The sequence below is a fragment of the Gossypium hirsutum genome, chromosome A05 (genome assembly GCF_007990345.1).
Source record: "Gossypium hirsutum isolate 1008001.06 chromosome A05, Gossypium_hirsutum_v2.1, whole genome shotgun sequence".
Taxonomy (NCBI): Eukaryota; Viridiplantae; Streptophyta; class Magnoliopsida; order Malvales; family Malvaceae; genus Gossypium; species Gossypium hirsutum.
The window spans coordinates 105,212,873-105,225,191 of NC_053428.1; the positions used below are offsets into that span (position 1 = coordinate 105,212,873).

The 12,319-nt window shown below is 30.5% G+C and overlaps 1 protein-coding gene across 1 annotated transcript; it reads left to right on the forward strand.

Moving 5' to 3' along the window:
- The first annotated feature begins 10,270 nt into the window (after positions 1–10,270).
- LOC107959638 (oxygen-evolving enhancer protein 2, chloroplastic) lies at positions 10,271–11,761 on the forward strand. Its single transcript, XM_016895734.2, has 4 exons — positions 10,271–10,763; positions 10,894–11,126; positions 11,210–11,260; positions 11,426–11,761. Exons 1-4 carry the CDS (start codon positions 10,520–10,522, stop codon positions 11,684–11,686), a joined length of 789 nt encoding a protein of 262 aa, XP_016751223.1. The 5' UTR covers positions 10,271–10,519; the 3' UTR covers positions 11,687–11,761.
- Positions 11,762–12,319: the final 558 nt, after the last annotated feature.

Consider the following 12,319-nt stretch of genomic DNA (forward strand, 5'->3'; position numbering starts at 1 on the left):
AAATAATTAAATATGTTTTGATTTTGAAGGGTGTGATTAATCATTTATAATGGCTCTATGATGTTTTAATATATTGGACTTTTTTTCTAAATTACTTAGTTAAAAAAATTTATAGGTCAACCTTAAAACTCAAAAATGATTATTCGAAATAAGTTGCACCAAATATTAAAAAAAAGATGTTTGTTGGACAAATTAGTCATAAAACTTTAATTTTGGTAAAAGTTTTCATTTTCCAAAAACTTGTGTAATGGCGTAAATTCAATGTTATCGGAACAGTGGTTTCGTAACCACAAATCCGATTTAAAGAGAAATTTATTTCAATATTTTTGCTTGAAAATTTATGTGATAGGAAAATCGTATGAAAATATTGATAGGAAAATTTTATCAATTTAGTGATTAGTTAGAAAAAGAAATTATTGAAGAAATTGGGTAAAATAAGGTATCGGGACCTCTATCTCGTAAAACCGAGTCAAAAATAATTTTATAAATATTTATGAAATGTTATTAATGTGGTATTAAAATTTCGTTAGGAAATTTTAATGTTTGGGTAGTCAATTAAATGAAAAGGACTGAATTGTAATAGGTGTAAAAGTTGCTAGAGTGATTAAATAGCTTATTAGTCTAATGAGAAAGGATATAAAAGGCAATTAGACCCAAAAGTTATTTGGGCTGGACGGCAAGGGTATGAAATCAGCAGAAAAATTGATAAATTAAGGGTAAAATTGGAATATTGCAAAATTAACTAAATAAAACTAGTACTAAATAGGAAATATCTAGATTTTTCTTCATTTCTCTTCAATTCCAGCAGCTAAAAACGCCACAGGAGGGTTCTCTAAGCTGGTATTTCATAATTTTTGCACCAAATCCAGAAGATTCAAATACGAAGCTAGATCGAGGAAAGGAAAAAGTTCGGGATTAATAGATTTTTACTGTTTACAAACAAGTATCGAGGTAAGTTCGTGTAACTTGAATTATATTCTTAAATGCTTGAAATGCATGTTTTTGATATGAATATGATTTGAATGTTCATTGTATGAAAATTTATGAAACATTGATATATTTGATAAAATGGGAAGAAATCCCGTTTGAATGAAAGGAAAATTCGATGGATCTCTGAAAAGGAATTGACGGTAAAAAGGATCTAGCCTGGACGGGTGATCCTATCCTGATATAGCCCTCCCGAAGAATATGTGTAAAATGGACTTAGCCTGGACGGGTAATCCGAATTAGGGTCTGAATTTAGCCTGGACTGGTAATTCAGATCCAAGCTCATTAGAGTAATTGTCGTTGCAGGGGATTTAGCCTGGACTGGTAATCCCGACAATACTCTATGAGTTTATATTGCAGGGGATTTAGCCTGGACTGGTAATCCCGCTGCAAGGTTGAGGTTCGCGGGAGTGTGCTCTCTGAAATGGAAATGTGCGCACTTGAATATGAATTGACAGACTCAGAATTGTACACTAAAAGTGTACCTTTGAAAATCCATCGAAAATTCCAAGAAATTCAACGGGATAAATATGGAAAAATAATAAGGAAATGGAAATCATGGTATTGAAGAGCTCATCAATCATAGTATATATTATTGGTACATGGAAATTATTGTACTAACTTGAATGTTGAGTTTGTGCATATTAGGGTAATAATGCATTGAATGGATATATGGATGTTTATTGTATTGTATTGAAAATATTAGGTAAGTATAATTCTTGTTACATGAGCTTACTAAGCACAAAGTGCTTACCCCGTTTCCTTTTCCCTGTTTTGTAGTGTTAAGAGCTCGGAGGTCGGATTTGGTCGGAGACACATCACACTGTCAACCTCAGGATTTCGGTATATAAAGAAACTTTATTTTGGAAATCAATGGCATGTATAAGCTAACAAAGTAAATGTTAACGTGAAATGAATGTAAAGTTAGCCATTAGTATGGTTAATGAACCTGGTTATAGATATGTGATGACGTTATCTTATATAAATGCATGAATCTATCATGAAAATATGTTGAATTGATTTGGTTGATGTGGATTGGTCTCGATTTAATATTACAGGGAAGGTTAGATATTTATAAAAGGGCTATATTGAATATAAAAAAAAATTAATTCGTAAACTCCGGTAATGCCTCGTACCCTATTCCGGCAATGAATACGGGTAGGGGTATTACAACTTGTATGTTTGGGTTTTTTAGGGTTAATGTATATTTTCTCTCTTGAATTTGTATTTTGTATAATACATCATTAATTTATACTCACGTGATATTTATAGTTAATTCGGTAGTGATATATGACAATCTCTTAGTATGCTACTTGAAAAACATAAATAAAAATTTTAAAAATCTTGAAAAATATATCAATTATATTTTTTTTACATTAAGAATGAACTTGGGCAAATGGCTGTGTACAACATTTAAATCTAGACAACCAATTGTCTAAATTCATTTCAGATTTATTTTTTTAGTAATTACATATATTTTTATTTTTATAAAATATTAGGTTATTTATATTATTATTTTAAAATTTAAAATGTATAAATCAATCAAAAAGTATACAAAAGTAAGAATGAATCTAAATAGATTGTTGTCTAAATTCAAATGCATCTATACAACAATTTGTTCAGATTCATTCTAAATGTGTTTTTTAATAAATTTATATATCTTTATAAATTTATAAATTATATATTTTTAAGAATATGATAGATGTTTATATTTTTTAAAACAATAATAACCTAAAATTTGATATTTTATAATTATATAATATTATGAAAAACACATCTAAATGAATCTAGATTTAGATCTATCTAGATGCCAGTTTGTCCATGTTCATACTTAATGTGAACAAAATTATTATTATTAATTTATATATATATTTAAGTTTTTTATTATTTATGTTTGTCATAGTATTAAAAGGTTGCCACATGCCATTGTTGGATTGGCAATCAATATCATGTTAGCACAAATCAACAATGTTAGTACAGAGATACCAAATTATGTAATAGAATACAATTTCAATTACCAAGAAGGTATCAATTAAATACAAATGAACAAATTCAAGGAGCAAAATATATATTAACTTTAATTTTTATATTTGGGAACTTTATATTTTAGTAACTTTGTATTTTGAAAACTTCCTATTCAAACTTTAGTGCACAATTATAAATTTTGTTATCTATAAAATTTTAAATTCTAAATCATTGTGCAATAATTATAGGTTTGAAAATTTTAATAACTACCCTCAACTTCTTAGCATTGATCTAACAACAATTCTGGTAGTCACACATAACTCGACCCATGGTTCCACCTACTTAAGCAATATGTTAATTCAAACATATAATAAATAAATAACATTTACTATGATAACTATATATTATTATCAAATGAATTTTTCCTTGTCATTAATGAGAATGGATAAGGGGCATCCACCGAGGGACATAAAAATGGTAGTCGCCACCATGCCCATGACTGCAGCAGGAGCAGGCAACCACCGATTGACATCTTATCCAGTTTTGTTGTCTGACACAACTCCCTATACAACGTGGCTAACATGATTGATCCCCAACTCAGTCGACCGCATTCTCTAAAGTCGACTAGGTGTAGTAGCCATCTTATGTGTACCAAATTTTGAGATTTATTAGGAATTAGAATGCCCCCGATTAACCTCAGGATGAATGCTTAGCTGTATTGTTCCTTGACAACGTCAATCACGTTCAGAGGAAAGTTTTTGAAACTATCTTGCAACCATCTCATCTCTATCCGACCACCTTCAAACAAAGATCCTATTTACTGGAAACAATCACTGCCATCGTAAAGACTAGCCTATCCACAGGTAAACCGAGTTGTACAGCTACATCCTCGAGTGTGATTGTACACTCACGTCATGGAAGATGGAATGTGTGTATGTCTGGTCTTCATTTTTCCACCAATGCATTGATAAGTATAATGTCCAATTTACAGGCCCCGAACATACGAGACGCATATAAGAATCCCACATCTTGTAAAAAACCACGAATTTCACTAGGTGTGCTTTTTGATAAATTGTGTATAAACCTCTCCAAAACATGATCATCCACCTATTTATATCGACAAAATAAAATAATTTAAAAAAAAGTAAAAACTTTAAAATGAACTTAATTTAAAATAATAGAATTTAAATTTTTTCTTACCCTTACCGATTGAGTGAAGAAAATGTGCTTGTCATCAAAACGAATAAGAGAACTTGTCATTCCTGAAAAATTAATCAAAATGAATAATCTACGAAATAATAAAATAAAACTATAATATTTTTATACAAATTTATTAGAAAATTTCAAACAAATCTTGAGAAAATTAAGAGAATTGAGAGTTTAGAAAGAATGAGGAGAGTTGGATTTAAATGAAAAGAATTAAAAATGGCCTAGGTATTTATAAGAAATTAAAGTTACCGTTGAGCTATTTCAAAATTTTATCGTTGGCGTGTTTGAATTTTTACCGTTGGAGAAATGACCTTTTACAAAATAATTAAATTTTGCCTCTATTGTTCCTCCATTTCAGATGAGAACTTCATATTTTCATTGGAAAGTCTATAATTTTTCAGATTTCGGCATCAAATCCTAAATTTTGACAGGCCATTTTTACTCTTTTAAAACTTGATTTTGGTTTTGTGTAATTTCTGGTTCAAAACTTAAGTACCATTTTCTCAAAAATGACTTTTTTCTTATTTTATTTTAAATATCAAATAAAAAATCCGAACTTTAAATTTGTTTTAGAAGGGATGATGGCAGAAATTACATTTATACTTTATCATATCTTTCAATACGGTACTTGTACTTTTTTCTGTCTATCATTACGATACTCTAATCTAATGGTATTAATTTCTAGCATTGGAGTCTATCATTACGGTACTCTAATCTAATGGTATTAATTTCTAACATTGGAGAACACTAACCCATTAAAAGAACGAAAAAAGTTAAATAATTAGCAAAGGACTTGAAAAAAATTTCCCTTTCCTTTTTTAGGTAAAAAAATTAAAAACCTTAAATACAAATTTTCTTCTCCCTCCTTTTATATGGTGGTGGAAACCTTAACTCCATCCATGCTCTATTGTTGACTAAACACAAACACAATACCTAGAGAGATACAAATTTTTTTTTTCGCATTTGTAAAGTTGAGTGACATGATTTCACTTCAACACCTTCAATGTGGCCAAGGGTTATAGATTTCACTTTCCCAATCTTTCTCACCAACTTATAAAAAATGAAATATATTATATGACAAGTACTAAGTTTTTTATACAAATCATATTACAAATCATAACACTCAAGTTTCGCCTTATAAGGATAAAAATTCTCCCTTTATTTTTTTTCTCTTTCTTTCTTTTCTTTTTTCTTTTTAATTTTTTCTTCCCAATTTTACAAGTTTAAAATCACTAAATTGAAAAAAATATAAAAGTTGCATATATTAGCAATTGAATGTGAAATTGTTTGTTTATTGATGAAATGTGTTGTATGTTTTATTCCATAGCTAACGTCAACCTGGATTTCTCAAAAAAAAAGGAAAAAGATAAAGTCATCAATGAATAGCTTGGAGTTTACAGTTTGTGTTTTTATAATACGAACTAATTATAAATTGATGCATATTGATTTGTTCGTTCATGGTAAGATATGAGGTAAAAATTCTTGTTCACTTGGATGATTAGAATCGAATAATGAGTTTGAGGATTAAAATGAATATGTTTGACAAATATGTGTATTTTTATTAATTATGAAAATTGAGTATGAATTGGGATAACTATGGCTACTATATATGTTGAATAAATGTTAACTTGATTGAAATAATTGTGAAATTAAGACATTGGTTAGTATTGGATTACGAAATGAAAACTCTTATTAAATGTTCAGGTAGAGTCGGATATAGTTGCCATGCTATAAGATAGGAAAAGTTCAGGGATTTCTTTGACTATGAGTTGATGAGGCACTAAGTGGCAATATGCTTTGGTTTAGCCAATGAGACACTGGGTGTCAATCTATTTGATAGCGTTGAGCGTTACTATTTGCTTTGAATTTGTCGAATGAGGCACTGGGTGCCAAACTAGTGTGTTGGTTGGATCCGTGTATCCTTCTGAGTCCGAATTGTGTTAATAGGGATATAAAGAGTGAAATGATTTATATGATTTTGATATGGCAAAAAGAACAAGAAATGAAATTAGAATGGAAAATGAAATGTGAATTTTGAATTGTGAATTGAATTGGAAACATTAATATGTTATGTTCCATAAAATTATGAAGTTGGATTTTGAGATGAAATGTATCTTACATAAGTTATATGATGCAAAATGAGATAGACTTAAGTTTATATAAGAGAAATAAGATGGTTTTGAGTACATGATTATGTGAAATAACATATTTGGCTTGATGATTTGCATGTTATTTTCATTTTAAGTTTATGATCCTTTATGATTCATATTATACTTATTGTTCAGATTATAGAAATACCATTGAGTTATACTCTACGTATGTTTTCGTTTGTCCGTGCATAGGTTAGGTACTATTCGGTTCGTATGTCGATTCAGCATCCAACAACAATCTTGAACTTAAGTGTTGGTGATGCTCTTATTTTGGTTTTGGCATGTACCTAGGAAGTCTTGTGTTTGAAATGTTTATTTTGTAGTTGATGGTATTTTAAATCTTGTTGGTTTTGTAGGTTATGTAAATATGTATAGCATAATAGCAATGGTCACTTTGTTGATAGCTTGATCGTTGCTTTAATTATTTGTTAAATGTTTTCATGGATGAAATGGTTATATGTTAAGCATTATGTTTGATATGTTTTGATATATATATATATATATGGATGTTGAAACATGAAGTTGTTTTAAAGGTTAGTTATGCTTAAGTAAGTGATTGAGAAGATGTCATACAATGTTAGTGATTTGGTATGTTTGAGCATTTTCATTTTGGTTGTTTTGAATTGTAAATTGAGGTGTCTTTGTGGGCATATTGGTTAGGCACTTAGGTCAAATGATATATGGCATGTTTTGATATGATTTGGTGTGTTTTGAGATGGGTATTTATAGGTGCAAATGGTATGGCTTGGTAACCAAACAATGGTAGGTGAAATGGCTTGATTTTGAAGTTATTTTAGGTGTACACGGTCTACCATATGGTCACCCCACATGGCCATGTGGCTTATTTAATTTTGGTACAAGTTTGTCCATACAGTCTCAGGGAGTTACATAGTCTAGTGACATAGTTGTGTGACCTTATATTTGAAGTGTACACGGTCTGGCCACATGGTCATATTCTTGAGGCACATGGGCTGAGCTTTGTCACGTTGCCTAGCGACACAATTGTGTGTCCCCAATTTCACACGGCATCAAATTGTTACATGGTTTACTCACACGACCATGTGACCCATTCACACAGCCGCGTGTCTCATGTTTTCATATTTTTCTTATCTTTTTAAATTTGTTTCAAATTGATCCAAATTGATTGTCTGCTTAGTGTTAACTTTTCGTAAGCTCGCTAGTAACCCGGAATTGATTGAAACACATGTTAATTTATTTAATTATGATTTTTTATGGTTAATTTAGATTTTCAAAATTATAATTTGCTTGTAATTGTTTGATATTTAGTTGTAACATCCTATTGTTCGGATCTGGCGACCGGACTGGGTGAAAGGGGTTACAAGAAGGGATTGGATGGTTTAAGGGGTGTGAGTGGTCGAGAGTGATAAGACTGATGGTGGTCTAAATAAAAGAGAAATAAGGAAGGAGAAGGCAAAGAGAGAAAAGAGAGGAGGAAGACGTTGTTGGTGCTAGAGACTAGAGTAAGCCATAGAAAGTATGGTCGACGGCCTCATATCAATTACTATCAGAAGTTAACACCATTAATTTGGAGTACTAAAGTGATAGATGAAAAATAGTAAAGATATCAAATTGGACAAATTAAAAATTCAAGTACCATATTAAAAGATTTAGTAAAGTAAAAGAGTAATTTCTGCCATTATCCTTTTTTTTTTAAATCAAGTGAAAAACTTGTTTTTGAAATCTTCTTTTGAATCTTGTTTCAAATTGATCTCAAAAGTGATTTAAGCATATTCCAAAACCATTCTAAAAACAAAATAACAATTTTTTTCTTTTTACCTTTAAACTATCGGTTTTTTTAATTCTCTTATGCTCGTTAGTTGTGTATGCAGAGATTTTTCTATTTTAATTTTGCCATATACTAAATTATGAATTTATCATAATATTTATAGGGTAGAAAAAAATATGCATTTAGTGCTAATTGATTTTCCATAATTTTTTTTATTCCTTGTTTGAAAAGTTCTAACTAGGTTTGAAAAAATTTTAAAAATATTGTAGATAGCTTTCTAAAATTACTTTTAATTTTTTTATACATTAAAATTTAATTGAGATTCAATTTTTACGTTTCACTAATCTCATTATCTATATGATACAATTTCTCGTTAAGTCATATGTAAAATGTTGATGTGGCATTTTATTAAGTTAGAAAACAAATAAATTATTTAAATTATTTCCAACTAGATTAAAAAAATAGATTTTCCAGGAAAATTAAGATACCTTTTATCAAGTGTGTTAATTTTTTTAATCCAAGAGGAAATAATTTAAATTTGTTTGTTTGTTTGTTTTTTAAGCTAATAAAATGTCTTATCAATAATTTACACGTGACTTAATGAAGAATTGTGCCACATAGATAACGAAAATTGTTCCACAGAAATAACAAGATTAATGAAATGTGAAAATTAAATCAAAATTAAAGTTTGATGTATACAAATATACCAAATTAAAGTTGATGTATAACATTACAAAATTTATCAAAATTTATGTATAATTTTGATATTTATCCCATAATTTTTTAATAAATTTATATTATTTCAATAATTATATGTGTTTGATTTTTAGACTAACAAATAATAACGAATACATAGTTATGACACAAAATTAATTTCCTAAAATACTTCGTATACTATATATGATTTATGACATATAAGCATGTATAAAAAGAAAGTTTTTTTTTAGTGTGTGTGAATTACAAAAAGAGGATAAAGTCCTAAAAACAACGTGACTAGTATGACCCAAATCTGGACCACACCTAAAGTGATAAATACCCTAATTATCAAGCCAACATACAAAATTCAAGATAGAATGTGGGGAGCTTTGCAAGCTTAGCAATTGAAACATGTAGATGTTCCAACTTCATTCATCTCATTTATTCAACTATCCTCTTCACCCATTTTCCAATCCATTCCTTCATCATTTAAACTCCAACTACAGGCAAACTTAATACTATAATTAAAACTTACATTTCTTTGTGTTGCTGTTCCTCCATATATGTTATAATTTTAATTATGAAGTTGATATTATGTTATTTTAATTTTAATAAGAATTCTGTTTATGTTAAAATAACTTTTATTAAATAGATTTATATAACAATAAGGGTAAATTATCGTTGTTCTTATTTTAGTTATCTATTTTAAAACTTTATTTATTTTGATCACTCTCGTTAGAAAAGTTGTCAATTTGGTCACTCTATAATAGTGGAATCGGTTAACCGACCCGAACTACTATTAACTGAATTAATCGACTCTTTTAAACCCTTAACCGTTAACCGAACCAATATTTTTTCAAAAAAATTAACGAACCGAACTTTTTTAATTAATTCAGTCGGTTAATCGAATTAACTGGAATTTATATGTTTTTCGGGTAAAATCAAATTACTTTGGTTAATTCATGTTTGAAGCTGCCTTTTTTCAAATCTGCATCTTCCATTGAAAGTGTAATGTGTTTTACTACTACACAACTCTTCTTAATATTTAGTATTTAGTATATTTTAATTATTTTTAATAGTAATTACAGTTAAATTAGCCAAATATGTCAGTAAAGTTTGTTAATTGGCCATATAGGTCGATTTTTTAAAAATTTAGGAAAATATGTTATTTTTTGAGAGAGTGTGTGAAAGCGCGTCCAGCTACATGTCAAGAAAAGTACACCCAATTGGAAATATTTTTTGTAAATTCCAAAGAATACGCGTCTAACTAACTAGGCACGCTTTTCCTAACATGTCAGCAAAAAACTCACTCAGTTGGACATACTTTTACGCACTCCCTCTAAAAATAATATATTTCTTTAAATTTTCAAAAAAATCTACCTATTTATCAAATTTTTTCCTGGCATATAAGACTAATTTAACTAGTAATTACTTATTTTAACATGAAATAAAAATATTTCATTAAATAAAAAAATAAAACATATATATAAATTATTATAGTGGTATGTGTTGGTTCATAACCATTCAAAATGAAATCTGACGTGGACATAGGGAAGAGTTAGAAAGGTGACATGGCACGAATAAGAGCCTCAAGAGCCTTATCCCGACATCCATGATCCAATCCTCCTTCCTCATCCAATATCCAGACACACACTACCCCCAATTCCCTTCACATATCTAAAACATCCAAATCCTCTCACACTCATTTTATTTTTTCCAACCAGCCTAGAGAGCACTAGCATTAGCACTAGCACTAGTAGCAACCATGGCCTCCGCCGCATGTTTCTTGCACCACCACGCACTCACAACCAATGGCAGATCATCATCATTATCGCCGTCGCTGCGCCAGGTTTCAAACATGAAGCCTACCCAGCAGGTGGTGTGCAAGGCTCAAAAGCAGGAAGATGATGGAAGCCTTGTGTCCCGTAGGTTGGCTCTCACTGTACTCATTGGTGCTGCCGCTGTTGGCTCTAAGGTTTCTCCTGCTGATGCTGCCTATGGTGAAGCTGGTAATTATCTTCCTTTTTCTTTTTCCTTTCTTTATCAGCCGTACGTTTAGGCTCATGAACCCTAGCTAGCATGAAGAGATAATGATATTAATTTAAGTGAATGAAAATGAGTGGGTTGATTTGGATGCAGCAAATGTATTTGGAAAGCCAAAAACAGACACAGACTTCATGCCATACAGTGGGGATGGATTCAAGCTCTCGATACCATCGAAATGGAACCCAAGCAAAGAGGTGGAGTTCCCAGGTCAAGTGCTGAGGTACGAGGACAACTTCGACACCACCAGCAATTTGAGCGTCATGATCACTCCCACGGACAAGAAGTCCATCACCGACTACGGTTCCCCTGAGGAGTTCCTCTCTTCGGTATTCCGTTTTCCCACCAGCTTAAATATTTTATCAATATTTAATCTTTGCTCATCCATTTGCTTCTCATTGAATATTTGCAGGTGGATTATCTTCTTGGAAAACAAGCTTACTTTGGTAAAACTGATGCTGAGGTGATTCACTAACATATGCATATAATATATAACATATGTAATAGCTATCATAGACTTCATTTTTGGTACCTCCCATTCGGCCATTCCCTTGTTTTTCGAATTTAAAGCAACCATTTACATACGTGGTTTGAGTACATACATGTGTGTGCGCGCGCGCATATGCAGGGTGGTTTTGACTCCGGTGCGGTGGCGACCGCAAACATATTGGAGAGTTCAAGTTCAACAGTCGGCGGGAAGCCGTACTACTTCTTGTCAGTGTTGACAAGAACCGCCGACGGAGACGAAGGCGGGAAGCACCAGCTAATAACAGCCACCGTCAACAACGGCAAGCTTTACATTTGCAAGGCACAAGCTGGGGACAAGAGGTGGTTCAAGGGAGCTAGAAAGTTTGTGGAGAGTGCTGCTAGTTCCTTCAGTGTTGCTTAAACAAAGCTTAAAAATGGAAGAGGGATTTTATGTAAATCTTATTAATTTACGAGTTATGATTTTGTTGGATTTGAATTTGCTGGCTATTTTATCGTCCAAACCTTGTCGTCTTTATTTCTTCTTTTTGTCTTTTTAGGGGAAACTTGTGGATGTTGAATATTAACTTCTGGTCGGACCAATCATTCTCAAAATAATGCCTCATGTTTTGATTTTAATTATAAATATTAAGGTTTTTCTTTTACTAGAAAAAATAAATGGTTGGGATTAAGTTTTAATTTGATTGATATAAACATTGTTGGTAATGGGAGTTGAGAAAAAAAAATGAATAATTTTAAGTATTATTTATAAATTATTTTATAAAAAATATAATTAAAAAATATTATACCTAATTCAATATCAAATTTTATTGGTGAAAATATAAAAAAAAACCAACTTTATGCAATTAAGAAATATTATTAAGGAGTATTTTTTAATTTCCATACATAGAGTTAATTGCATCAAACATTCCTAATCTATGACCCTCATTTTAAATAAGTCTTTAAACTTCAAAATATTCTAATTATATCCTTAAACTATTAATGTTATATCAATTAGGTCATTTTGTTATTACAATTATTAATTTAATTGTTAAAT

Coding starts and splice junctions, on each gene's coding strand:
- LOC107959638 (XM_016895734.2), top strand. CDS start 10,520: ATGGCCTCCGCCGCATGTTTCTTGCACCACCACGCACTCACAACCAAT. Junction 10,764..10,893: donor TGCTGCCTATGGTGAAGCTG/GTAATTATCTTC, acceptor ATTTGGATGCAG/CAAATGTATTTGGAAAGCCA. Junction 11,127..11,209: donor CTGAGGAGTTCCTCTCTTCG/GTATTCCGTTTT, acceptor GAATATTTGCAG/GTGGATTATCTTCTTGGAAA.